Source organism: Indicator indicator, chromosome 26, assembly GCF_027791375.1.
Source record: "Indicator indicator isolate 239-I01 chromosome 26, UM_Iind_1.1, whole genome shotgun sequence".
Taxonomy (NCBI): Eukaryota; Metazoa; Chordata; class Aves; order Piciformes; family Indicatoridae; genus Indicator; species Indicator indicator.
The window spans coordinates 2,951,938-2,979,299 of NC_072035.1; the positions used below are offsets into that span (position 1 = coordinate 2,951,938).

Here is a 27,362-nt window from a genome sequence, read left to right on the forward strand (position 1 = left end):
CCGAAACGCGTTTCGGATGGAGTCAGCCCACCACCCTCCCCACTCCTAACCGCTCTGGGAAGAGTGACGCCCCTGCGATCTCTGATCCCCACAGAGAACGCTCAAGTAAAGCGCGCGCGGGCCTTTTGCCACTGTGCGAGTGGGGGGAAAGGGCTCAGGGGATCCTCCTCTGATGCTTTTTGCGTGGGCTGGAGAGGACAGTCCGCTTGCTGTCAGGCGCGGCCCCGGCGAGGCCCGAGCCCAGCGGCATTCTGTACCTGAGAGGGCTCGCACCGCACGGTACAACCGCGACACTCCCTGAACAAGCTCCCGCCTCTGCCACAGCGCCGCCATGCTGTACGGCACAGGGCCTCCGCGCCGAGCCAGGACCCCTGCGAGGTGGCCCAGCAGCGCCTGACTGGAGGGCGGCGACACCGGGTCAGTGAGGGCCCCTGGGTGGGGAGGCGCGAGGATCGCCGCGCGGCAGGTGCGGGTGGGAGGCCCGCCCTGCGCGTACCGTTGAGGGGGGTGCCCCGGCAGCCGCTGCGAGAGGGCTGGCGTTCGAGACGCGCGTTAGCATTATAATCGGACTTTTCGAAGGGAAAAAAAAACCCACGCTTTGCTTGACTGGCTTCCTCCCGAGATGCTGGTGCAAAAGGGGTTTAGGAAAAGCCTTTTAGGAAAGAAGAGGAACGCGATGACTGCTCGAACCATCACCAGTACTCAGGGCCGTGTTTATCCGCTGTGAAACCACACATCCCCTTGTCACAGACACGGTGAGGGGTGGGCTGTTACAGCCCCATCTTTCCTCAGGTGCAGAACAGAGACTGAAAGTTTGAAAAGGAGGTTTGAAAAAAGCCTCTCCCTTCTGCGGTATTAGAAACAGTACCTGATGTTGTTTTGGATTCCTGTGGCCAAGATGGATTCAGCCTTAAGAGCTGGTGTTAGGGTATCAGAGAGAGAAGGAGGGCTGCCTCAACTGAAATGGTGGAGCTGGACCGTTGCACAGGTCAGTAAGCAAGACCAGCACAAACAGCTTTAACACCTGGTTTAACTGCTGTGGTACAGATACCTGCACAGGATGACCCGTTGGAACACCTCTGATGCTTTGCAGCCTTCAGTAGTGTTTCCTATCCTTGTGCCTCCGTTCATTAAACAAGAGTGATGTTGCTGACCTACTTGGAATGAGAGCTGTGAGAGTTAATACTCGTAATGTATCTTGGCAGCTTAGGGTAAAAGGCCTCAGAGTAGGCGTTGATCAAAACACCACCACAGGGTGTTGTTTCTCTTTCTCGTTCAGAAGTGCTGGCTGTTGGCCTTTACTCAAGCACGGCAGTGACCCTGCCTGCAGCTGCATGTAGCGAGTCATAATGTGATGAATACCACCATAGCCAAATCAGAGTCTGGGACAAAATCAGCTGCTTTTTCTTGGGATGAGGGAGCTGGGGACAGAAACCAGTTTTAGGCAGTCACAGTTCAGCTGGCACCGCAGCAAGGAAACAGCATCACCAGGGGGCAGCATCCAATAATTTTGTTTCAGAAACCATCAACCGTCCCGTCCGGAGTCGAGGAGAGAAATGGCAGGAAATTAAAATGCTTAAAAGAAAGTTTTGTGGAACTAATGTAATCTCTAGTCTAGGTCTGATTAATTTTATTTTAAAATACCATTAATGTTTGAAAACACAAGAATCAGCAATTCCTTACTATCACTTCAGTAAATGGATTGATGTCTCTCTTGTAGCCTCCTGCAGCACTCATCAGTAAATCACTAGAGTGTAGTGAGAGGCCTTAGAATTAAAGAAACCTCAAGCATATTCAGATGCTAATCTTTTATGATTTTCAGGTATATGCATGCAAAGTTATTTTAGCTGTTCATTTTAGCCACTATCCCAGACTAAATCAGGCAGCATTAGGCATATTCACACATTTAGTTCAGACATGCAGGATCAAGGATATAGCTGAATCTCCCCAAACACAAAACAAGTTTATGTGAGGAGATGTCCCTGCAGCATTATAGTATTTTTTAATAAGGAAAAGTCTTAAATGTAACAATGCTGTTAGAAAACATTACCTTTAAACAGCACCTACTGTAGCAATTTAAGAATTTATAAATTTGGAGTCATGCTTCTCAGCTCTTTTAAGGATAGGATCTTGGCCAAGTATGCATTGTAACAGCCACTGCTAGCTTTTATTGTTTTAAAGCTCAGAGTCTAAGTGAACCACAGCCTACGCAGCCGTGGTGAGATCGCAGTTTCTTTTAGATACTTGCACATCAGCACACACCCTCTCTTTTCTGTCTTGAAAGTGATTCAATTGGTTCCTCTTGGCATCCCACTTAAATCATCAGGGAGCCATAACTATCCCTAGCTGCTGCAGTGCTAGGCAGACCATGTGAAGCTGGGGTGTCACCAGCCCTCTGGCTGTATCTCACAGCTAGTGATGAAGCACTGTGCTGCATTTCCACAGGCTTTCCCATCAGCACTGCTGTCTTCAGAAGAAAGCACAAAGGCAGCATGTGTAATGCTGATCCACTTGCTCTTGCACATTCTCACAAGCCTGATTATTGAGTCTGGTAGAGGCAAATAATTAGCAACGAGGAGTAGGTTTTACCCATGGTGACAATATCACATTAGCCGATCATAGTTGGCGCAGTCAGCACTGAGCAGGTGTGTCTCACTGCACTTCAGAAGTTTTTGCTGGGGAACAGAGAGAGATTCTGGCTATCAGGTGTGGTTTCTAATGTGTCCTTGGCTCATGTCCTATAGCTTTGTACTCTTTAATTCTTTTGAAGTTAGTGTTATCTGAATAATTAGTGATAAATTTTATTTTAACATATATGTAATATATATCTTAATTTATGTTAAGAATGCAAGCATTAAGTCCTTTAGTGGCAAATACAGTCTAGTATCAGGAACCATTTACACTAAGCATTGTGTTTCTGCAGTGAAAGCTTGTTGTTTCAAATCTTGGGATTAAAAAAGCCCCTTCTTACAAGATAGCTATCAGACTGAACAGCACATCTCCACAGAATTTTGTCAGTTTTAGCTAGTCGTATTTAAAGTCATAAATTAACTTAGTGCCTTAGATGTGGTTTGGTTTATTTCCAGGGGGAGATGTTTATTCAATGCACTGTAAATAGTGTGGTATTAAAAGGACAAAGGAAACACCACTGTAATATGATTCAGAAATGTATATAAATCCATTCAACAAAAAAAGGGGTTTTGTAAGGCATTAATTAATGGGCAGATTTTCTTCTTCTGAATTTATTGTAAGGGCAGTTTGGAATTATGTACTTTCCCCATTCATCTGAAATACCTTTTGTTACATTTGTCAATGGCTTATTTAAATTCTTCCTCTTGAAGACAACCAGGACCAAATACCTCTTCTACCTAATATTTTAGAAATTTTGACTCTTCATGCACCTCTTCTTTCCCTTATATGTCACTAATCTGAGAATGTAAGCCACAAAGCAAACTATGCCTGACAAACAGGAAAGACAAGAAGAGAGGTATCAGTTAGATACCATCTTGGAAACCAGTGTTTTTGGTTTATTGGGTAGGATGAGAAATGGAATATGTCATAGGTTGTATTTTGTGGCATGACCTAATGAGTAATTTATTAAGTGTCACTGAACTGTACTGGATCAGTGTTTGTTCAAACTAAGAGGTCTCTGCATGAGGTAGGACATTTCAGCTTCTTACCAACTCTCTTGTTTTTGATTGCACCTTTTTTGTTGTTGTTTTAGTTGTTCCTCTGCTAGTGCATAGTATAATGTCCTAAGCATGAAGGAGGAGGGAAATAAAGAGGATGTGGAAGAAAGGCATGCCAGATGGTGAATACAAAAGTGGAAGTAGTGGTACAGTCTCTAGCAATTGAGAGAACTGTATCCCAGCGCTGCAGAGAGGACAGAAAAGAGGGTAGCAGGGGAGGGGTGGTTACCAGCCTTTTTTAAAAAGCAAGGTAAAACATTCTTATAATTCAAATTGCTAGATATATGGATAGTATTCTAACTTGGGAGTTCTGCTGACAAGGACCCTTGTTAGAAGAGAGAGATCCTAGGTAAACCAGAAAACTATTTTTACCACTTCTATTTGAGGCTTCTTAACTGACTTGTCTAGCAAGGATTTGCTTGTATTACTTTTCATTGGGCATTGGCATGAAGGAATCTGTGGTTGTTTGCTTACAATCAAATTCTGTTGTATTTCTCTGCATTTTTTGATACCTGCCTTTAAGAGCTTTGACAAATCAGTCTTGAGGAGAGTTAAAAGTCAAACTGATAAGAGAAGAAATCACAGAACCACAGAAGCATTCAGGCTGGACAAGACCCTCAGGATCACCAAGTCTAACCATCAACCCTACTCTACAAGGGTCACCCCTAAACCATATCCCGCAAGCACCACATCCAAACCACCTTTAAACACATCCAGGGTTGGTGACTCAACCACCTCTCTGGGCAGCTCATTCCAGTGCCTGACCCCTTTTGCTCTGAAAACATGTTTCCTAATGTCCAGTCTAAACCTACCAGTTGCAGCTTGACACTGTTCCCTCTTGTTCTATCACTAATTACCTATGAGAAGAGACCCACATCAGCCTACAAGGTCACTTCAGGTAGTTGTAGAGAGAAATGAGGTCTCCCTTCAGCCTCCTCATTTCATTAGTAACTAAGCAGCAATGGCAAGAGACACCATCCCTCCTCTCCCTTTGCACTGGTTTGAAGGACTGTGCACCTTTCCAGCACTAATTTTGACTAATTTTGGTTTGTGAGGTCAAGGTTGTGATCAGATTTCTATGTGAAGTCTAAAAAGTTTACAATATTTTGTTAAGTTGGGACAAATATATCCCATTTGCATAATTTCTTATGCAAGGTCTATAAATGTATTTAAAAGGTAAGAAAAGTACACATCTCATAGAATAACTTTAAATTAGATGATAATTTAAATGTCATTTAAAAATGTGATTGTAAAAGAAAAACAGTCATTCTAATATTTGCCAAGTGCCCCCAAAGGACATCCTTCAGATAACAGTGCTTCCTCTGCTAGACTTTTGTGCCTAAGTTCATAAACAAACAGAAATAGGTTCATATTTCAGCTTTTTTGCTATTTCTGCCTTTGCTTTTTTGCATTTGCAGAAATTTTTCTGACAGTAAGATTTGTTGTTTAGGATTTAATCTATGTTATTTTATTCCTTCCTTAATACACAGTCTTCTGTTCATAGTTTGTTTCAAGCAGCTAATTGATTGCAAGTGAGGGAAAACCCAGCTGAAACAGATGAAGCTTCAAATAAAACCCAAGTTTTTATTTCATTAAAATGCTTCAACATATATTCCCAAAAAAGTGAGGGGGGTAAAGACAGAAACATGCTAGACTTAAGAGAACTACAAAGTTTTCTTGAGGAGTTAAAAGTTTTGAAAACAGGAAGTTTGTTAGTCTATGTGATAACCTTTAAGAGGCACAGTAAGCACAAAATAGTCTAACAGCTTGAATAATTTGTTAAATGTTAGAGTACAGCTCTGCTGGCCATCTTTCTTCCCCTCTAGCTGTTTCCTATTTTAGGTACCTCCAGGCAGTTTCCTGATTAATTTCTGCTTCCTTTCTCAAAATTCCTCTTTTGCATATTTTACAGCAACAGAAACTAATTTGACTGTTGAAACCAGCAAATTCACATAAAAGAAAAATCCCTCCTGCTGTTCTGAAAATGCAAAGTCAAAGGAATTTTCTTCCACTCAGTGTTTCACATGATCTGTAGGGTTTATGATGTGCTAGCTCTCCTGTCTCCCTTTGTTTAGGCTTTTACAAACCAGTCTTTGGCCAGGATTATTAGAAGAAGGGAATGCCATTTGTTGTTATGCCAGGCATGGATTTACCGAGAAAGCTTTAGCTTCGTGCTATGCACAGCAAGTGGGGATAGCACTGCCACACTGCATCATGTGATTGCAGCTGTGTAGTCTCCCTTTGAGACTGGGAGCTCAGTACATGAGCAAGGCTGCTCAACTTTGTGCAGACAAGTCTGAGCTTAATTCTGTTATCTGTCAGAGTGAGTCAGTGAACTTGCCAGTTACCCTGACCTGTTGCCAGTCAGGTGATGTTGCTCCCAAGCTAAGGCATTCTGGTTCTACATCTTCCCGTGATGTGCCCTGTGAAAGCAGTATCCTGATGTTCTGCAATACCAGAACCATCTGTTAAGAGCTTGTCTCTATATACAAATTGTGTTACACTAACACTTGCCACAATTCTCTAACCTGCATGTATTGATATTAGGGTAAAAGAGAAGGATAAGTCATATATATATATATGTGTGTGTGTGTATAGTGTATACAGGTGTACACTCTGGAGTTTGCAGCATTCTTATTATAGTAGTAAAATCTTACAAAAATGTCCATACCTAAATTGGCCCTGTCTTGAGCAAAAGGGTGCATATAAGGAAGGGGTAAGCCCATGTCTAACAGCCTGCCAAATCAACTTTTGCTTTGGAAGAAGAATATCCTGTTATAACATATTATAAGATCTTAACTTTCTATTCATCTGGAAGCAATTTACAGAGACTAGGCACCATCACACAGTCTGGGTGGTTTAACTAAGTGAACCTCTGGCTTTATCTAATTTGCAGTTATTGCCATGCACCATTTTTACATATGTAATGAAGTATCTAGACAACAGAAAGGGTTACTTTGCAGGCATAGCTTTTATTGTACAAGTAAACAGTTGTGGGCAGGCAGAAGCAAGTTTGCTCCTCCCATGCTTCTAGCCTGAAGAATATGATTCAGCTCAAAGCTGGAAGTCCTTTAGAAATGTTGTCATGGGATGCTGCCTAAGCTGGTAAGTCTTGGCACTAATTTGTGTTGCTAAGCAGAGGCTGGGCTGATTCCACCCACCATTTCACAACTAGCTGTAGTTAACTCCAAGGACGTCTCCAAAGGATAGCTGTATGCTTACAGAACCAGGTCAGTGCATAGAACGTCTCACCTTTCAGAGTTCTTTCCTCCACAGCCCACCAATAAAAGAAATTCTGTTAATTTTAACTGTGAGTGGTGTCAGGAATCATACAGACACAACCTGTCATAGGTTTGCAATCAGCTTTTGACCAGACAGGAAATTACTGTCAGTGAAGGTGGAGTGCAGTATTGCTTATTTCATTCTTTGTTCTGCTTGATGTCTGGATTATAAGAAAATATTTGTTGAGCTTAAGCTCTGTTATACATGGAAGAGATACTTCAAAGCTACTCTGTATTGACATTAGGTACTGTGCTATATTGCAAGGTTTTAGTTATGTTTTGTTTGGAGTTACTAAAACCATGTTGATCTGTACCTACCTTCCCCCCCCACCCCCGAATTCATTATTCAATTCATCCACTTAAATTTTTTATTCCTCTCTTGTCATGCTCTCAGGTAGTCCCTAATTTTTTCAAGGACCTCCCTGCTCATGTGACAAAGCCTGCTTTCAGTTCTGTTTCTGCCACTTTTGATACAAAACCTTTCTTTGAGTCTCTACAAAGTTTCTAGGCTAGAACTTTAAACATTTGCTGACTAGATAGAGAACTACTACCACACGATTTGGGTTTTGGTTTTTTCTTATCTTTTATGGTATAATTTAATTGCAGCTTGATTATATTGTTTCTGCCTTGAAGGAAACAAGACAGACAGTCAAGCCAACAACAAGGTTTATTATAATAAGCCTCTCCTTTTATCTTAGAGCTATTTGTAGCAGAATATTTTTCCAACTAGAAGCTATAAAAATTCAAGTATACTATATGTAATGTATTGATTGCACCTCCTTCTGTAGTTGGTGTTAAGCAATTTGCTGTGTGTACCTCCCCTCCTTCCAGCAGCAAGCTATATTTAGTCCTCATGCCTAAGTCTTGTTTCTACAACTTCTGCACCGGCTGTAGCATGCCACATCTGAGCTGAAAAAAGAAATAAATCCCTTGGGCCAAATTCATTCCTGGAGTTGCTTGATTGAACAGAATGCACTTACACTGATTTGGCTCATACCTGACTTTGTCAGCATTCACTGTGCTGTAACTAAGTAACAAGAACACTGTCATTAGGGGACAGATGAATAGCTTTCTCTAAGGTTATTAGAGCACTGAGCACCTTTAAGGAGTGCAGAAATCTGTGAAAGGAGGAGTTGGGGAAAAGGACACTGCTCCTTTTAGAGTCTGTGTAACAGAACTGATAAGCTATTCCTGTGATGTGATCGAATGTGACTGAATACTGCAGGCTCTTGGACTCTTATTCTATAAAATCCACATCAGAACAGCACAGGAAAAGATTGGAGAGAACAGCTTCTGCTGTACTGGGAAAGGTACATATTTATATTTTCTTATTCCTCAGACTTGACATGCTTTGTTAGCTTGGATAATGTCACTATTCTAAACAGTGGTGAATATGAAAGTGGTGTTTTCCACAGTCTGACTAGTACTCATTGTCAGGAAGCCGGTCCGTGGGCAGCAGCAGCTTTCACAGGGAAAGAGTAGGACATTTTTGTGTGTAATGCATTTGTACTGTATTGTAAACCTTGACAGCTGGAAGAAGTGAGATGAGATAACCCCGTCTGAATTGAAAATGTAATTTATAGCTGTAAGTATGCTGGAATTTGGGACTCATTTGTATTCAAGAAAAGGCTGAATGCAAGTCAAGCTTCAGTTCAGTCATATTTGACTGAAGAGCTGCTTTTGTAAATGTGTTGCCTGCAGCTGTATTTTATGGGGGTTTTCATTCTCAAGAGCGAGTTCTGCTACAGCAGAAGGTCTGTGAAGAACATAGAAAAAGCTAATACTTCAGCTTGCTAGTCCTTTAACTACTTAGAGAGTATCTTTTTGATGCCCTTTATGGACATTCTTTACCTTCTGTCCTTTAAAAACCTCATATTTACCAATACTGTCAACTGCATGCCGTATCAGTGACCTCCATAAACAACCTTTACTTTGTGGTTAAGCTTGCTTTTTTCTGCATACTCAGCCACAGACTCCTCTAACAAAGCCCTCAGGTTGAGCCTTTCATGCATTTGCACAGCACTGTTTAAGTGTTAAAAAAAGGAAAATTTTCCTGATGTGCACCTTTAGTTTGCATCAGTGGAAAAAGAATTTAACCACATTAACACTGCTAACAATTTACTTGTCACTCGAGTTTAGCAATATTTCTTAGCAGCCTGCAGCTGGTATCGGGTTTGTCTCTTCCAGTCCCACAGTGTTGTCTTTTAGCATTCCTTCAGGATCACTGGAATTAGAACTGACTGGGAATTTTCTGAAAAAACATAATTTTGGCAGTACTTGCTGAAACCAGATCTTAATGTGTGAGGCCATCCGTACCAGTTTTCCTAAAACTCTCTCAGGAGAGTTTTCACAGAAAGCGATTTCTAGCTTAAGTAAGAGACACTCCGTTCCCGCTCCAGCTCCTTCTCTGGGGAAGGCATTCACTCAGGATTTGAGACCAAGGTCTGGTGTCCTGCTTTGTCTCAGTTAGGCTGCTTCTTCCCACACAATGTTTTGGTTACCTAGTGTGCTGTGGTGGATCCCACTTTGCCTGACCTGTTAGAGCTGTTAATTTCTGTAGAAATAAGCCAACATTCAGCAGTAATTTCCTTCCCACTCTTTCAGATCCCCCAGTGGGTGTCCTTATAGCCAAGTTTTGGTGTGTGCTCCCCCAGCCTAAAGAGCAGCTTGTGGAGAACAGAAAGCTATGCTGGGAGACAGACAGATTTACACTAGATTATCTGGTAGCCTGGGAAGCAGGGCAGGAGCACGCAGTGGGGATTTGGGACACTGAGGATTCAGCCCTTGATCTTTGTGGTACAAAGACAGAATGTGAAATAGGGTCTGTCGTAGGTGATTATGCTGAGGACAACTAGCCCTTTTGGTCTATTTCCCACCCTTTCTCCCTACCTCAAACTGGGACAAAATCATTCAATAGGAGCTTGTTTTACTTTCCTGGGGAACATTAAAATCTCAACTGAAAAAACTTCACAGCTCCTAGTGTGCTGACAGGGCAGAGCACTTTCTCCTTCTAGCATCCCAGGTGGGATTTGTACAATTCAGCTGAGCTATGCCAACCACTGGCCTCAAACACTAGTACAAATACTACAAAAGTGACTAGAGTTCTGGAGTGGGAATAAGGACTATTAGAAAAGAATACTTCCTGGGGGGTACCTGAAAGGATTTTATTCCTGAAAAGCTATCTGCTTGAGGCCTGGTAAAAGTGCGTTTCTTATCCTTGAAGAATTCTGTTGCCTCAGAGTTTCTCTTTAATCATTCAGTGTGCTCACTAGGCCAATCTGGATGAGAACACTACAGATCCACAGCCTGTGTGTCCATTTTATTCTAAACCCTCTTCCTTTTTAGGGGGCAAATAACCTTTAGATAAACCTTTCCCTTTGGCTGATAGCAGCCAATACCACTTAAACAGTGGCTACTGTGAAGCAAGTTTCAAGGGAGTATTAATGATCCTAATTAATTTTTTTCTGGGGAAAATGTATTTAACCATCCTTATGAAGCTTAGTTGATGAGGCTCTCTAGTAGGCAGTAAGGACTTTTCTGCTCTTTCCTTTTATTCAGGAAGAATAAACCTGTTTTTGTTTCCTTTCAACTTGACAAGAGAGAAGAAGAAAACAGAAAAGGCCTAGGGGATGGGTGGAAAATCATCAGAACTTTGCTTTTAGAGAAGTCTGAATTTTTATAGTCATGGTAGTGAAGTGAAATTGTAGTAATTTGAAAAAAATAGGAAGAGGGAAATTGAGATTTCATGCAAGAAATACTTAGAAAAATTATATAAAGTTCAGCTGGTTTTTATGATGTCAGTGGAAAATCTGAATGTCAAATTCCTGGACTAAGTTTCCATGGAAATACAAGCACTTCACATTTGGCAATATGCTGATTATTCTTGAGTCTTGCACGTGTTTGGAAATGCCTGATGAATAACAACAGAATAGGAAGTACAAGTATTGTTTTTTTAAATCTTTAAAAGTAGCAAAATGTGGAGCTGTTGGATTGCGTTGCCTAGAGCAACAGGGTAAAGTATGTTTGGCAGAATTTAGTTTAGACTTTCTGACCAAAATACTCTGCCTTTCTTGGTCTGGGAAAAGATCAAGAAAAACAAAATACCACAAACCAGAGATGGCCTCATTCAAGACAGCATAGGACAAAGAGCCAGGAACCAGTCACAGGCATGGCACAATGCAGATCTTCTCTGGCCCAGTGCAGAGCAAGAGGCATTGTTAAAATATGTGTAAAAAGTGCTGACTCTTCTACATTGGTTTTGCAGTGCTCCTTACACAGCTAATTTATCCTTACTAATAAGCAAATCATCTGCATACTTTTAGTGCATGAGATACTTAAAGGCATAATTTCAGCACAAGCTTTTAAAGAGTTTGGACTTAAACCTTTTTAACCCTTTTCTGAAAAGAGGGTACAACTACGTCCTTCACACAGGTACATGTATAGGAGGGTTTAGTCTGTTCACTTGTATGGCCTTGTAAAAACCTCTAGAAAACTGCTTGTATTATGGCATTCTTCTCTCTGCAGACTTAGCAGCAGAGAGTGTCCCTGCAATGAGTTAGGCCTTGTTGTCCCTAGGCACTCTACTGTTGTAGACCATTTCTATTATCCTCAATGTCATCAGACTGACAGAGAGATTCTCCTGTGAAGAACGGTTGAATGGTATACATTTACCAAGCACTTACCATTCACCAAGTTATGTGAACTAATAAAGTCTAAATTAGATTCTAAACCCTTTAACATCAGCATGCTAAAGTACTGTTTGGATGGTTGGAGACTCAAAATATTTTAACTCTTAACTAACCAGTACTTGGAAGTTAGATTAAGGGAATGAAAAAGTATAGGAAGATTGGGTGTAACATTGCCTTTCCTCAAAAGCCTGATGTGTCTTCAGACTAAAATCACATAAGGAAAGTGTCTGAAGCACTGTTTGTCTCCACATTTCCCCCGTTGTTCATAAACTGAAGAATAATAACATCACACAGGTGTTTGCTGTCTTGGTATCTCAAAAGTAATCTCTTCAGTTAGTGCAGATAGAATCACTTTGCCTTTTCTCAGGTATTATTCGTCTATACACAGCAGGGACTTCCAGAAAAAGGTTAACTCAGCTTTACAATACCTCGAAAGTTAGGGAAATATCAGTAACTTGAATTTAATCTTGTGGCAACAAAGATGTGGGTAAGACAGGTCAGCCAAGATCAGATCATAAAAATACTGCCAAAATGAGTCTCAAATGTAAGTCTCCTGGCTCAGGATCACAAAGTTTCACTCTTACTCTAGTCCTGGAGAATGGCAGTCTAATGTACCTGTTGTTTTTGTAGAAGAGATTTTTTTTGTGGTTATGTTTGGGACTTCATTTTCATTACAAAGCAAAGCAGTATCAGTTCATCCAAATTGTAATGAGAGGTTCTGTAATTAGGCTTATAAGGATTTGCCTTGATTAGAAAAATTTTCTATCCAACAGTTTTGAACCTCCCAAGTATTTTAATGTCTGTCACCTCTTATTTTTGCATCTGTAAGGAAATGAGGGCTTCTTAATTACTCATATCATAATGAACTAAGTCTCAGAATAGTTAAATAATAACATTTGATACTTTTTTAATCCATGAAGAGTAAAATTCAACAAGGCATATGTGGTTATTAAAACACAGGAGCATTTAGAGATGCTTACTTTCAGCATGTTTGTTTTTCTTAGTGAATACCAGCTTTTAGCAGAGGGAGGTTGTTTTGGAATCTGGGAGAGAAACAATAGCAATCAGTAGTTTAGAGCAAATCTCCATACACCTTCCTCTAACAGTGTTATGACAACTTTCATAGAGTTTTTATGAAACACTGAGAAAAATCTCAGTTTGAATTAATCTGGTTACTCAGTTACCTTAAAAATTGATGTTACCAATTGTTTTCATTTTTTTCACTCCAGGGAATTCTAGGACCAATTATTTTTTAACAGTATTTGGAAAATTTTACTTACTGAAAGATCATTTGGTCAAATGTCTGGAGTCACCTGTGAAAGAATAAAGAACAGGGTCTGTGGTTTTGTGCTCCATCATATGGGCATTTTTGTTTTTAGAAAGGCTGGAGATCATATAATAGTAAGGGGGTGGTGAATCCTCAAATTTAACAACTATTGGCATAATAATAGATCCCTAAGTCTGAGCCAGTCCCTTGAGGGTTCATTTATAGCCATTGGAATGCCTTAGGTATTTTATCTTCAAGGGCATATGAGTTGGAGCAGCAGATTCTCACAATTTGTGTTTGCTTCTCTGTTTGAAAGTGTCTTTTAAAATCTCTGGAGCTGAAACAAGTACTCCCATTCCAGTGCTGATTGTTTGATTATGGTTTGCACTAGGGAAAAACTGCTGAACTGCATTATCAAGTTATGATCTGGTCTTATGAAACCTGCCAAAATGAGTAAGATTAGATGTGTAAGAAAATAACCCAATGCTTTGGAAAGGCTCTCATCAGTACTTTGACAGGCTTGGGCATGAAATTTTAATATGTTTTCTTTTAAACCCTGTCTTCTCAAAACCAGATTTAGAGATAGGTGTTACTCATTCCTTTCCATAATGTTATCTCTCTGGTTTTCTCTTTATTTCATTGCTGAATTTTTCATTTTGCCCACTGTTTTCCACTTCAAATTTTAGCTTTCAAAGAGAAGCCTCATTTTGTCATCATGCTTCTAGCACACAGAAGAGGTTGCAGTGCTAACCTGTGTATTTGGAACCTCAGTACAAGTATTAAATAACAAGAGTGACTGCGTGGTAATAAGTGGTTATGGAGAAGTTGGCTTTGTGCAAGTTCAGTTTTATTTAATATTTAATGAATCTCATGAATCCACATTAAAGCTAAATTTGCAGTTGCATTTTTTAAAGCTGTCATAACATGACTGTCTCTTAGGTAGTGGTAGTTTTAAATTGGTGGAATTACACACTTAATTTTCATATCAAATATTTTCCAGCTAAGAACATGAAAGAATGTACCTGTTTTGGTACAGGGTTTTTCTCCCTCTGGGTGCATGACCATCATCGATGCATCTTGCTCTTGGCAGTCTGCTTTTGCAGTCCACTGCTGTCACTAAATTTATTTTTCACATCTAAGAAGACAGAAATTAAGAGGGACAAAGTTTGAAAAACAAACTGTGTTTAAAAAAAAATAAAAGAAAAAAAGAAGAGAACCAAGATATGTCTGGTTTGCTCCTTTTAAAAGTTACCTTCTCTGGAAAGTGGTTTTCAGAATAATTGCCTCCTAAAGGAGCTTTGTTAACAACAGTCCATACTGCCAGTTCACGAAGGTGCTGTGTTGTTCTGCAGGAATACTACTACTACTACTCCTCCTCCCAATAGTTGAAAGACATTCCTTGATAAAGGAAAAATAAGTGACTTTGTCTGGGAATAGAAAAAAACACAACAGCTTTTTGCCACCTATGAGCAGCCTCTAAGGATCTGTGGAGGCTCTGCTCCTATGGTAGAATTCATATTAAGAAATAGCATTTCGCAGGCAGCAGACAATGTTGATGCTGTTCTTCAAATACATGGGCATTTGAGCACATGATGGCTTGTAATTTTGGTGTCTAAATCCATAGCAGCATGGGAAAATAAGACAATGGAAATTTGTCATAGAATCATGGAATGGTTTCGGTTGGAAAGGACCTTAAAGATCATCTAGTTCCAACCCTCCTGCCACAGGCAGGGACACTTCCTACTAGACTAGGATGCTCAAGGCCACCTCCAACCTGGCTTTGAGCAATTCCAGAGTTGGAGCCTCCACAGCTTCTCTGGGCAACCTGTTCCAGTGCCTCACCACTCTCATGGTGAAGAATTTTCTTTCTAATACCTAATCTAAATGTAGCTTCTTCCTGTTTGAAGCTGTTACACCTTGTCCTATTGCTATATGCAGGTCCTTTTTGCTAAGGCATATAAAGAAGTCTTCACAGTCTGTTCCCTGTCTGAAAAATAAATCTCACCATTCCTGCAGGAAAGGGGGTAGGGCTGTTTGCCTACACATGCTCTCTCTCCCTGTTTCTCAGACTAAATGGTCTATCTACACTAAACAATAAAGAAGGAAAGCTGTTCTTCAGAAAATACTCCACCTAGTTCATCTTGCAGCGGTCATCCATTCTTGCTGCCTGCCAGGTCTTTGAAGGGCAGCCCCAAACATATTGGCAGAATCTCATAATGCTAAAGCAACAGCCTCTGGCAAGTTGTACTCAGAGGATGCCAAAGTATCCATTGTAACCAGAGGATTATGTCTAGCAGTAGTCTGAAATAATTCTGAATGCAAAGTCTTCAGTTCTAGAGAGACGTGTGCCACCAAGCGCGTCACTGCAGGGCTTACATGGTTTTCCTTGTCCAGAGGCAGAAGGGTTAGTTAGATACCTGCCGGTGTCAGTAAATGGTTTCTGGGCTCTATCCATTCATTGCGGTTCAGAATAATTATTTCTCAACTATGTCAGTAATGCAAATCTATCAACAAAGGCCATGTGATCAATAAGCCGTGAAAGCCAGGTGAAGACAGGCCCAGTCAAGCCAGAGAAATATTTTTCAGTTAAATTAACGATGTTTTCATAGCCCAGTTCAAGTTCTTAATGGATAGATAATGTGGACATCTTCATGTAGAAGAACTAGAAAGAGCAGAAGCCCCATCTGGAAGGTCAGGACAATTGGGCCTTATCAGGACAACTGCCAGTGCATGAAAGGAAAGAAGAAAAATTCACATCCAGGCCTTCAATATCCTGTTGAGATAAAGGAAGCAGGTTCTTATTAGCTAGGAAACAAAAGTCAGCAAGCCAAGAAGTCACTTTTTCATGTGCTAACGGTACTGGAAATGTCTCAGGTCAGACTTTGCAAGGAAAGCATTAAAGGTTACTATTAACATTGGTGACTGCTTAATGGCAAGAGAAACAGACTTTTACCTGCTCCAAACCAATCATATTTGCTGTGCAACTGAGATAAGCGGATGGGTGAACGAACATAGGCTGTACTGTAGGTTGAACATATCTCCATGGAAACTCAGTCATCTTCTGAACTCTAAATGTCTTCTGCGTGATGATTCAGTTTAAAGCAGTGGGATAGATTTTTCCTGTGTATAATGTATGCACACCAAGTCCCACTACAGAATGGAGGTGTGTCCACCTATAAAATTTAGTATTTTCCTGGGAAAATTTTGAGGGAAACAGAGAGATCTGGGGGAATATTTGCCTAATCCTGTAGCCCCTGTACCTCTGCTCTTGGGCAACTGAGGCAAAATTTTTGAAGATGTTATCTACTGTTGAAGCAATGGTTTTGCTGACCTCCTAGAACATTAATACAAGTGAAGTGGAAGTTGTTCACCATTTTGAGCAAGCTGGAAGAGAGAGAGACTTAATAGATTCAGAGAATAAAAAGGGTTGAGTGTTCTGTTCTTTAAAAAGAACAGTTTAAAACCCAGTGCAACTCAAGCCACCCTGCTGAGGTTTACAAATTAGCTCCGAATCCTTTAGACCTGTATTCAAGTGCCTAATTAGACCTAAAACCCAAATGAACTTGACATTCATTCATCCCAATATTAACTGGAGCATATTGCAACTGTGTTCTCCTCCTGGTGTGCAACTGTCAGCCCGTTTGTGGGAAGCAGAGGGGGAAAAGTGGAGGTGTTGTAAGCTACACCATCAGAAATGGGGGGTGTTTTGAGCTGTGCAGGAGGAGCTTCACATGCAGAGACTCCTCAGTAAAATCCAACTCTTAGCTTGGCATCCTTACAGAGGCCAGCTTTTGCACTGTGACTCCTACATGGAAGAAGCTGCCCCTTCCTGTATCCTGGCTTGTCTGAAATCCAGCAGAGTAAATGGCTTTGATGGGATTTATTGCTTGAGCTCTACAGTGACATGCATCCCATCTGCTGATCTTCAGGTTCAGATGCCCTAAACTCTCCAACAGAAACAGCCACTACCCACGCTGTACACCTGCAGCTATGACACTGAATTTCAGAGGCAGAGTAAGCATAATGCCATCGGATAATCTGAACTGGCCCATCAAAGGAGCACAATGTGCCTTTTTTGTTACATCTCTCAATTTCAAGAGCCTGGGCTCTTCTCTGATTCAGGGATTTGTTTTTATGTTTCTTTAACCAGTGAGAAAACATCCCTACTTTATAAAAGAAAAATGTACCTTTTGTTCTGAAAAGTATCAGATTGATGGCTCATGTCAAAGGTTTTATAAGGTACTATAGGCTACTATTTTCTGTAAGCCATTCCATCTGGGCACCACTGCTGTAGGCTCTGTAGGAAAGGAGGCAGATCAAATCCTGCTGGGACATCAAGCCCAGCTTCTCTGCCGATTGTGCAAGAAGATCAGGTGCTAGCAAAGAGGCCTGCATGCAAGGTAGTAGCTTAGGACCTGCAGACTGATTTGAAACAGAATGTTAACTATCAGTGCCCAGGATCTAAATACTCTCTGGATGATGCTGCATATGTTGTGCCATCTATCAGCCATTTCTAAGTTGTGGAGAAGGAAGTGCTTAACGTTCCCATACTATGCTGAATGAGGGAGGGAACTTTATTTAGACAATAATTCAGGATTGTGAAAGCTTTTGTTTAAAGCTCTGATTTAACATTCCTGTATATTAAAATACCTTTACAGATGCAACTGGGAGATGCAGCCAAGTAAAGCTTTCTGTTCTATGTATTTTATTTTTAGGGCTGATTTAAAAATTCTTACTCACTTACTCATTAAGCAGAGTAGGTGTTTAGAAGGCCAGTTTAGAAGTTTTCCACCGCTCAAAACCAAGGAGAGCAGGATCACATACAGGCTCTAATTTAAGAATTAAAATCCTTTGAAAAATGGTTAGAATGGCTTAGATGCTGAGAGACTCCTTGTGCAAGTGGCATGCTTGGGAGCCAAGAGCAAGCAGCTGTGTGGGGGAAGGGACCAGAGAGTTAAATAAAGCTGCTTGTTGATGGCCTGTAAAACTGGCTTCTAAAGGGAGTGCCACAAAGCACCATCCATTACCAAGTGACAGAGAATCATTTTCAGCTACTCTGGACAATATCACAATAAAACTCTCTGTGTTCCTGTCCAGTATGGTTGGTTGTGAGTTATTCAGCTTAATATTTACTAAAAGGATAGCTCTCTTCCGTGCCACCTTAACCTTGGGCTGTTTTTCTCTTTCCTTCCAGATGCTGGAGAGCTCTTCAGTCCATTTGTTCATTGTCTTCCTCCTGCTTTTCGTTTTGCTGCTTTTTGTGGTGCTCATCAGGAAAAATGTAGCTGCTGCCCTTATCTGGAGTGAAGTAATCCGGGAGAAAATAACCAATTTCATCATGAATCAGAGCAAAGAACAGAGGATTTTAGATTTTGTGCTGCAGAATGCAGTCCGAGGAGACCCCTGTAGTGTGATAGACACTATAGATAAGTACTGCTCCCAGAAAGAGTGGGCCATGAATGTCGGCAATGAGAAAGGTAATTGCAGCAGGGATCAGCACTTGAAAGATCCTTCAAGACTAGCATAGTGCAGGACATCTTGCTGTATTCATATTCATATCTGCTGAAAAAAAAAAAAAAGAAAAAATAATCCACAACAGCCTTGTGGACAGTAGAGTAGTTGTGCAAAAGTAATGCCTGTTTGTGCAGATGTCTTTGAGGAGTGGTATCCAGCCAGTAATCCAGGAAATCAGAGGACCAAAACTGGGGCTGTGACCACTGATGGGAAAAATCTAGGGTGGTGTTATACTGCAGCTCCTATACAGGGTGGCCTTAAGCCATAATACATTATGTTAAGTACTGAAAAATAGTAAATAGAAAAAGAAGCATTTAAAACTATAATAATTTTGTATAAGTTTCAACTTACTGTTGAAGGGAGAAATCTCACCCACACAGTACACGAAAGCAGCTATCAGACATTGTTGCTTCTTAGGAAGTAATTGTCCTGTTCTTTTCCCATGTATTTTCCTTTGGGAAAATACATGGACAAAATATATTTTTCTTAGCTGCAGGAAAGTGACAATCTTTTCCAAAACCTGTTATGGCAAAAACTTAACATGTTCCCTTGTGAATTAGACAATGAAGTACCTCTTGCTGGGAAATTGCAGGGGGCAATTTGCCTAGTCTGGCATTAATATAGCTAATGAAATGCAACTGTAAGCACGGTAACAAAAATGCTTCTCTGTCACGGGTACCTTTTGTGAAACTACCTCCCCTGCATATGGGGTGCTTAGGGCAATAGAACAGGAGGTGGTGGCTGAGCAGTAATTCTTAAAGCTCTAAACATCAGTCATTTGGGATTATATTCTTAAAAATTTACTCTGGTTTTTCTTGGACAAGATAGTTTTCCCTCAGATAAGAGCCATCAAAGTTAATGTGTCTTCAGTTCCTAAGATTCTGAGTGTGACCAAGATGCAAGCATCATCAAAAAACTATTAATAAACAAATTCTAGCCAGGAAAATATGACATAATGAAATACATATCTACACTGAAAAAGTCTGTTGAGCTGAGTAAAATCCCTTCAAATACATTTTAAGATTAGTTAACTAGTTTCTAGCCATACAAGTGAGAGAAGACAATTTTCTCACAAATAAATCCTTCCTGCTGAAGGACTGAATATAGTAAACTGCCACTTCTGTTTGGGAACATTCTTTTGGGTGTTAACACTTGACTTAAGTTTTCCATCCCATAAACTCATCTGGTGAATCCAAATATTTAGCAGTTTTATTACTAGTCTTTTATAATTCCCTGTAAAAAAAGTGTCTAGGTATGATACGTTTTGTGTCAGACTACGGCATGTAACATTTACACTAAATACGAGCACTGAAAATTCAGGACTTAAATATTTCACAAATACGGTCTGATTCTGCAGTAAGTTTTTGGAAAGAAGCATTGAATTTTCCCCTTGTAACTCTATAAATATTTTAGTTGATTCAGGCACTTCCTTACTCAGAAATGTTTATATTGTGAAACTAAGTAAAATTTGTGTAGTTGAAAGTTTGCATTTTCAAACTTAGAATGTCCATGCTCAGCTTGATCACAGATAAGCCAATTTGCAGAGGATACAGAATATAATTTGAAACAACCCTCAATTTTGAAATGTCCTGAGCAACTGAGTATACAGACTTGCTAAGTTTCTTTTCACTAACATGCTCTTCTATATGTGAATCAGCTTGATTTTGCCAAAAATTTACCTGTTTCTGTTTTATTCAGGCTTAATTCTGGACAAGACAGTGGAAGAGGTCAATCCATCAGTTGTACTGGAGCTGGGAACCTACTGTGGCTACTCAGCAGTTAGGATTGCTCGGCTACTGAAGGAAGGAGCTCGTCTTCTCACTGTGGAGTTCAACCCAGAATTTGCTGCAATAGCTAAACAGATGATTGAGTTTGCTGGAGTACAAGATAAGGTAAATACCATTGGTGTCTGGTTGGTAAGAGGAGGCAGTGCATGGAGAGCAGGACTTCATCTGTAGAAACAAGAAGTCATCTGAATTTGGTTTTCACTAGTCAAGCAAGTAGGACAGCCTGGCTTTGCAGCAGGGAAAATCTAACAGTGTCTGTTCTACATACAGTCTGAGTTAAATCTGTTACATCAGTCAGGGGTCCAAATATCATGCAGACCCAGCTGTGAGTCAGGGTAGAGTCTGAGGCTTGTCAAGATGTGTGTGTGACCAAATCAGTCAGGGCTGTTCTCTGAAGTTCTTTGCTATGTGAGTCGGGATGAAGATTCAGAGGGGCAAGAGTAGAAACAATTACATGTATCCATATGTCCTTAACATTTTGAAAGACTTCATCTTCTAGTGTGGTCTCCTCACTGTTCACTGGTTAGCTAGTATGGTAGGCAGGCCATTTTGCCATTTGGTGAGAGCTATTTTCAGAACCCACAGTGACTCTAAGGATAACACAGGCCTGGAAGGAGATTCCAGAGTCAGTTATTTCACATGTTATAGTTGCAGGACACCAGTACACACAGTGCTTTTCATAAAATTAGTAACCACTACTGCAAAACTGGTTTGATTTACTGCCATTATTGATCTGCAGGACTGCCCCACAGATTCCTCCTCCTGATAATCAGAAGCCTCTCTAGGATTTCCAGCCAGCATTTTTTGTTGATATTTTGGTTTTGTTCGTTGTAATTTTTTTTCACCCACAGTCATTAATTTAACTAGATCTATGCCTAGCTACAGTCCCTGACCTCTCACAGCAGTACAGCTGAGGACTGTGCTATCTTAGCTCTCAAAAGCTGGTCCAGAATACTGGTTTTCTCTACATAAACTGAAAGGTTCAAACCAGTGTCAAGACAGAGTACAACAGAAAAAATGAACCATAGTCTAATTTGTTAAGAAAAGCTCACAAGATACAGTTGCATTATGTGCAATGGGCTACAGATGAGATGTCCTTACCCTCATCTAGTTGGGCACACCTAAGTTTTGTGCAATCAAGGTGGTGTCTCAGTGCAGCTGGTTGAGATCCAGGTATTACCAGTCTATCATCCATCTCAGCCCAGGGCAGGCATCTACAGCAGGTCAGGGGATTCCTGTCTGAGAAGTGCCTGTCTGACTGACTCAACAACTCATTTCAACACAGATGATAAAACTAGAGGAAATAAATCCCACCATGAGCTCTTTTCATGCATTTCTTAACTTCCTGAACAGAACCTGCAGCACTAGTGACATCTAAAATTGCATTTCTCCCATCTGATTTAATCTGATCAGCCATGAGTCATAAACCAGACCAGGTTCCTTTCCACTTCTGTCCTTTGCTCACAGTACGTGGTATTTGCTTAACAAATCAGTGTGCAGCAGCTTCTTTCAGTTTAACAGTACTTGTCCCAATAAACCTCTAAGGAAGATGTAGTAGCCTCTTGTCCTGCCCTCCTCCCTCTACTGGCTATATCAATTTTACATACTATAGCCACCTTTTCCCTGTGGGTTTTTTTTGCTTCCCTTGGACTACAGGATTCAACTGAGATGTAACTAAAAAAGTAATTAAAAGTACTCTTTTCAAAAGGAGATTTATATGTGTCCAGTAAATAATCACACCATCCAACAGAAACAACAGGTCACTTTTTTTTTGTGTGCTGTTATTAAAAAAGCCCCAAACAAAACCACATTTTTGGAACATAACTCAGTTGAAATACTTCAACTGAGGCAATTTTCAGCTCTAAACAGGATCACTGGTATCTGGCCATAATCTAAAATGAGCTAGGGGCATGTACTTTTTCTTAGTGGTTTACAGTTCATCAGATGGATTTGCATTTCAGGTAAAAATCCTGGAAGGCCCTTCAGACAAAATTATCCCCCAGCTGAAGAAAAAATATGAAGTGGATACTCTGGATTTTGTCTTCCTGGACCACTGGAAAGATAAATACACATCAGACACCATCCAGATTCAGGTCAGTTTGCACAATTCCAGTCTTAAAAGTAATGTAGCAAATGCCTTGATCTCTGAGACCTATATTCTTCATGAATGACCCCATCCTCTGTAAAATGAAGAATGGCAGCCCAAGTAGAATCCTTACAAGAAAAAAAATTGGGAGACAGGATCCCAAACTTTTGCTAGGGACAACTGCTGACACTATATAGGTCAGGACTTGGCAAATGCTGTTGAACCATTTTCTTTCCTGTACAAATGCATCTGCAGTAGAAATCCCAGCTGAAGGAGTGCATGGTCTGGGTCACTAACCAGAATACTTGACCCCAAAACATCCTGACCACAGGAGCAGGTGAGACTTAGGACCTGCATATGCCAGTTCCACCTCACTGTAATTTCCTCAGTATTCTTTTTTGGTTTTGTGTGTGTGTGGCTCTGTGGTGCCAGCAGATGCTTTTGATGAAATACTCTTTTGGTAGCACAGCTGGGTATCATCTTTCTGGGAGTCTTTATGCCATCTAATTAACTGGCTGCAATGCAACCTTCAGAGGAGTGCAGACTGCCCCAGCCAAGCACTTGATAGGGAAGTGCTGTCCAGTTCATATCTTCAGCTCGGAATGTGTAAAAATCATAACCTGTTCCTTCCCAATCCTCCTTACCCATTACTGATGGCACTGCACAACAAGCTGGCAGCGACAGGTGAAGTAACTACAGCAGGACTTCTGGATAGGAATGTATTTTCAAGTGTTAAATAACAGAAATTCACAACATCTCTATCTGTCAGCACAGCCTGGAGCTGCAGGCTGATTAAATCTTCTACAGTTGCCTAACTATTTGTACAGAAATGTCATTTTCCAGTTATTCTTTTCACAAACATTTTTTTGGAGGCTGTCTCTTACACTGAGAAACAGTCAACTACTTCCAGATTCTGGCTTGAGGACTATGATATTATTTTCTCATCCAGGCTCCCCTGCTTTTTAATTTCAGCCCTGTCCTCCAGAAACCTGTTTGAAAAAGAAATTTGTTTGGAGTTACGAACAGCCAGTATTGAATTTACATAGCAATAGCTGAAGAAAATGGTCCATCCCTATGCTTGTTCTGTACCCAGAGCATGCTTTCTTCTAAACTGGCTGTGTAAGGAAGACTGAGCTCTTTCCACTGTGAAGAGCTAGCACATCCCTATCAGAGGTTAACCTTCACAACACAGCCAAAGCAAAGAGGTAGTTTAGTGTCATCATAGTGGTCAGTCTGATCCAACTGTGACCAAGCTGTGTCGCTTAAAAAAAAAATCCAAAAGAGTGGAACCGTGAAGAAAAGATCCCCACATTTTCTCAGGCATTACAAACCTTCTAACATCCAGTGTTGGCATGTACTGCAATGTGAGCAGTGTATATAAAAGATGAATATAAAATATACATTGAAAGTGGTCCAGACAGCATTCCTTAATCATGCACTTCTAGCAAAACCTGACTTGAACAGCAGCTGATGACCAGCGGGTGTTGTCACTTCTAGGCTTCCATAAGCTGCACAGCACACCAGAGAACAGTTGTGTCTTTAAAATTGCTTCTACTGTGCTGACTGGTGTTCAGTCACCAGGGCCAAGAGCAGTAAGCTAAACTGGCTTTGCAGCATGCTCATCAATGGAGGACTTCTCTAATATACTGGGAGCAACACAAACCACCCTGTGTTTTGGCTCCTGCCTGTAAACACAGGATAACCACCAGCCTCCTTAACTACACCCTGTTTGAAAACAGCTGGCAAGCTCAGATAAGCAACTTCCAGTAGACAAAACTACCAGTAAAAATTAGGTTTGTGGGTTAACTGAGGATAAATATTGCACTTGAAGTGAATATTACAAGTTAATTATGCCTCATTGGAAATTTGTCCAGCTGATCTTCATTGTGCACAAACCCTGCTTCATGTCTAGCACCTCAGGGATGTGGCAGAAAGTTGTACAAGATGAAAGGAAAACAAGTGCAGAAAATCTCTCTTATTCATTTAGCAGCTGTGGGGCTCGAGACTGGCCAAAGCAGACTGGTACATGCCAGTCTCTCAGGTGAACCTTAGGAGCTACTACAACATTTTAATGTGGCATTAAAACAATTTCAAACTTTAGGCATGAAAGCCAAAGCAAAACTATTTTCCTCATAATGTAGACACAGTTGGAAACAATCTGAGCAACACACTGCACGTTTCTACTGCACTCGAGTTGCTGTTTCAGAACCTGACCAACCCAAAACATTATCAGCATCTCTGAAGAAAAGGCAGCATATTAAACATGCCCACAAAGGATCAGAGAGTTACTCAGCTTCTCCCATGTCTTTTCTTCCTTCCAAACCCAGAGTACAAAGGGTTTTTTGGATGCAGGTACTTAAGTATGGCATGGTTAACGTGAAAGCACATTACATTCAAGCCAATGTCTGCTTAACAGCCACCATGAAGCAATTTCTCTTCTTTCTAGGAATGCAACTTGCTGAGGAAGGGCTCTGTTCTTCTGGCTGACAATGTCATCGTCCCAGGAGCTCCAGAATTCCTTAAATATATCCGCAACAATCCCCGTTTCCAATGCACTAACTACCCATCTCATCTGGAGTATAAGAAAGTGGAGGATGCTATGGAAAAGGCTGTGTTCTTGGGATAAAGGGAATCATTAACACTCAGTCTTTGTTTTAAATGCAACTGCACAGGTTAATTTGTCCATGCTTTACATTTGGGGGGTGGGGGTGTTGTATTTTGGAGCCTGTAGTTAAAGCAAGTGCTAGTGGGGATCATTTTAGACCAGGTGAAAACCAAGGTCAGGTGTAAGTAGGGTAACTGCTCCAAGGGCTCTGCTATTGTTTCACGTAATTCAGCAAGTCCAAGGTGATGCACATTGCCTTGCCTTAACCAGCACATCAAACACCACAGTTTGGGCTTAGTGTGGGGTGCAGAAAGTTGCTGCAACTTCTAAAGATGTGAGTCCCCAAGCTAAACTGTTACCAAGGAAAGACTATTTCAGGAGCCTTGATTTGCTACGTTACTAGCATGACTCTCAATACAGTGAAGGCTTATAGCATGGAATCAGACACATTTTTGCACAGTGATTGCAAAGTTAATTATCTCAAGCTAAACTAAAGGGCATGTACTGAAAAGAGGCTGATGAAGTGATAAGAAAATAAATCAGAATTTTGCAAAAGACAAACATGTAAAATTATGCCGATGCAGAGGGAAGGAAAACTGAAGTAGTAAATAGGTTAAAATAAACATAGTAACAGACAGAAAACAGGAGCAGGCTCTTTACAAAGGAATATCAAAACTATCCAGTATCAGAGACCTTGGGGAAGATGCTCTTTATCCCCTCACATTTACTTATCCTTCATAGTACACATACATAACTTATGCTTTTAGGGGCAGGGCAGTTGCTTACTCTGAAGTGCTGTGTATGATTAAGATGCTGTATAACAATAAAGACCAGAGAGAATGGGTCTGACCAGGTGGGTCCTGCACATCCCAGTTAACCTCAGTGTTCTAAACACTGTATGAATAATAGTGAGGCTTATCACTGAGAAGACACCAAGTCAAATCTAAAGTCTCTAACTTATCTGAACATTTCAACAATCCACTGGCACTTCCTGGCATGTCCTGCTGTGATTATATGAATCAATGGTGGCATTTATAAATAAAAGTGAAAAAACAACAGAGCAGGCAAGTGACTTCCTTTTTTCTCCCCTTTCATGAATTCTGCACTGCACTTGAGGTTTCCAGCCTTGGGACAGCCACAGAAAGATGCAACTGCTGAAAATCAGACTGCAAATCAGGGATAACCATTCTCATCTTTCCCATTATGGATCCTTTCAGCCCTGGGCTCAACAACTTCTTCCTTTCATAGCCCACCTTACTGAAGTGGTATCTACCCTGGCCTGTGTGCTATAGGTTTACCTCCAGGACACCAACAATGAGCAAAGCGGAGAATTGTGCCACAGTACAGAAGAAAACTTAGAACAGGCTGTGGTGACAGAAGCAGTTTAGAAATGGACCAAACAAACCTCAGTGATCCAACCAGCTTGTAATGTGTGAATTTCACAAGGATACGAGAAGCAACATTATCAGAATTTCTTTAACAGTTTAAACTGTCACACTGAGAGGGACACAAGATTATGGTGCATTAGACTATGCAGAAGTAGCCTCTTGTGACTCTGTTGTGCTGTCCTGTGTAGGAGCAGACACTGAGACCTAACACTTTCATCTCACCCTGTAAGTCAATGGTTTATTTTTTAAGCTTGCTTAGCAGCATGTTCCCTTAGTATTCAGGCTCAGTTCAAAGTCACTGGGCCAATGTCCTTTGGGTGATTCCAAGCAATTTTTTCAAAATTTGCAACAAACAATCTTCAACCCCATACACAAGCTTCTGGAGCACGCTGGAAAATAAGGATACATACAGTCAACTAGGATTTTTTTTTTTCCTGTACACCTGAGGCCATGACTCCAAAGAATCCTCATTTGTTTCTAGCTCTAAACACCTTTGTATCTAAGCAGCCACTCCTGCCATAGCAGGGTACTTAATACATACTGGTACAAAAAAAAGTCTCTCATACTTGCTGAAGGATGTGTAGGAGTAAACAGGTAGAACTGTTCTGCACTTTGTAAGAGAGGATCCCCACTGCTACGTAACAGCCAAGTAGACCCTCTTAGAGACTGTCAAGAAACTGAGAGAACCTCCATAGTTCAAAAGACATGGGAGTGAAGAATGCATGTGTAATACATGTGCAAATGTAACAGCCAACTGTTAGTATTAAAAAAGACTTTAATAGAAAGGATCTCCCACGTGGCAAACTGTAAAGATGAACGGTGTGTGTATCATCAGATTATTTACAGAAATCCATATGCAAGCAAAATCTTCCCACTTTTATCACACTTCTGAAATCCTCTTAATTATCAGTGGCAAGGAATGAAAAGGGAAAAGCCTGACTCAGTTTGCATGACTGACAATTAGTAAAAAGCCTTTTGGTCAGTTGAGCAAATATGACCTGGAACCACTGACACACAACTGTGAAATCTCCCAGAGAGGAGAGTTCCTTTTCAAAAT

General features: G+C 40.8%; 1 protein-coding gene across 2 annotated transcripts; it reads left to right on the plus strand.

The window, feature by feature from the left end:
- The first annotated feature begins 386 nt into the window (after nt 1-386).
- COMT (catechol-O-methyltransferase) lies at nt 387-25,960 on the plus strand. 2 transcript variants are annotated; one of them, XM_054392662.1, is made up of 5 exons: nt 387-417; nt 18,120-18,402; nt 20,138-20,331; nt 22,188-22,319; nt 24,759-25,960. In XM_054392662.1, exons 2-5 carry the CDS (start codon nt 18,120-18,122, stop codon nt 24,936-24,938), a joined length of 789 nt encoding a protein of 262 aa, XP_054248637.1. In that variant the 5' UTR covers nt 387-417; the 3' UTR covers nt 24,939-25,960. The 2 variants fall into 2 exon arrangements, with proteins under 2 accessions (XP_054248637.1, XP_054248638.1); XM_054392663.1 differs by lacking the exon at nt 387-417 and adding an exon at nt 8,263-8,280.
- Nucleotides 25,961-27,362: the final 1,402 nt, after the last annotated feature.

Bases quoted from the DNA above. Each gene is read 5' to 3' on its own strand.
- COMT (XM_054392662.1), top strand. From the start codon at position 18,120: ATGCTGGAGAGCTCTTCAGTCCATTTGTTCATTGTCTTCCTCCTGCTT. The intron at 18,403-20,137 runs GTAATTGCAGCA...TGTTTTATTCAG, and splicing joins GAATGTCGGCAATGAGAAAG to GCTTAATTCTGGACAAGACA. The intron at 22,320-24,758 runs GTCAGTTTGCAC...TCTTCTTTCTAG, and splicing joins CAGACACCATCCAGATTCAG to GAATGCAACTTGCTGAGGAA.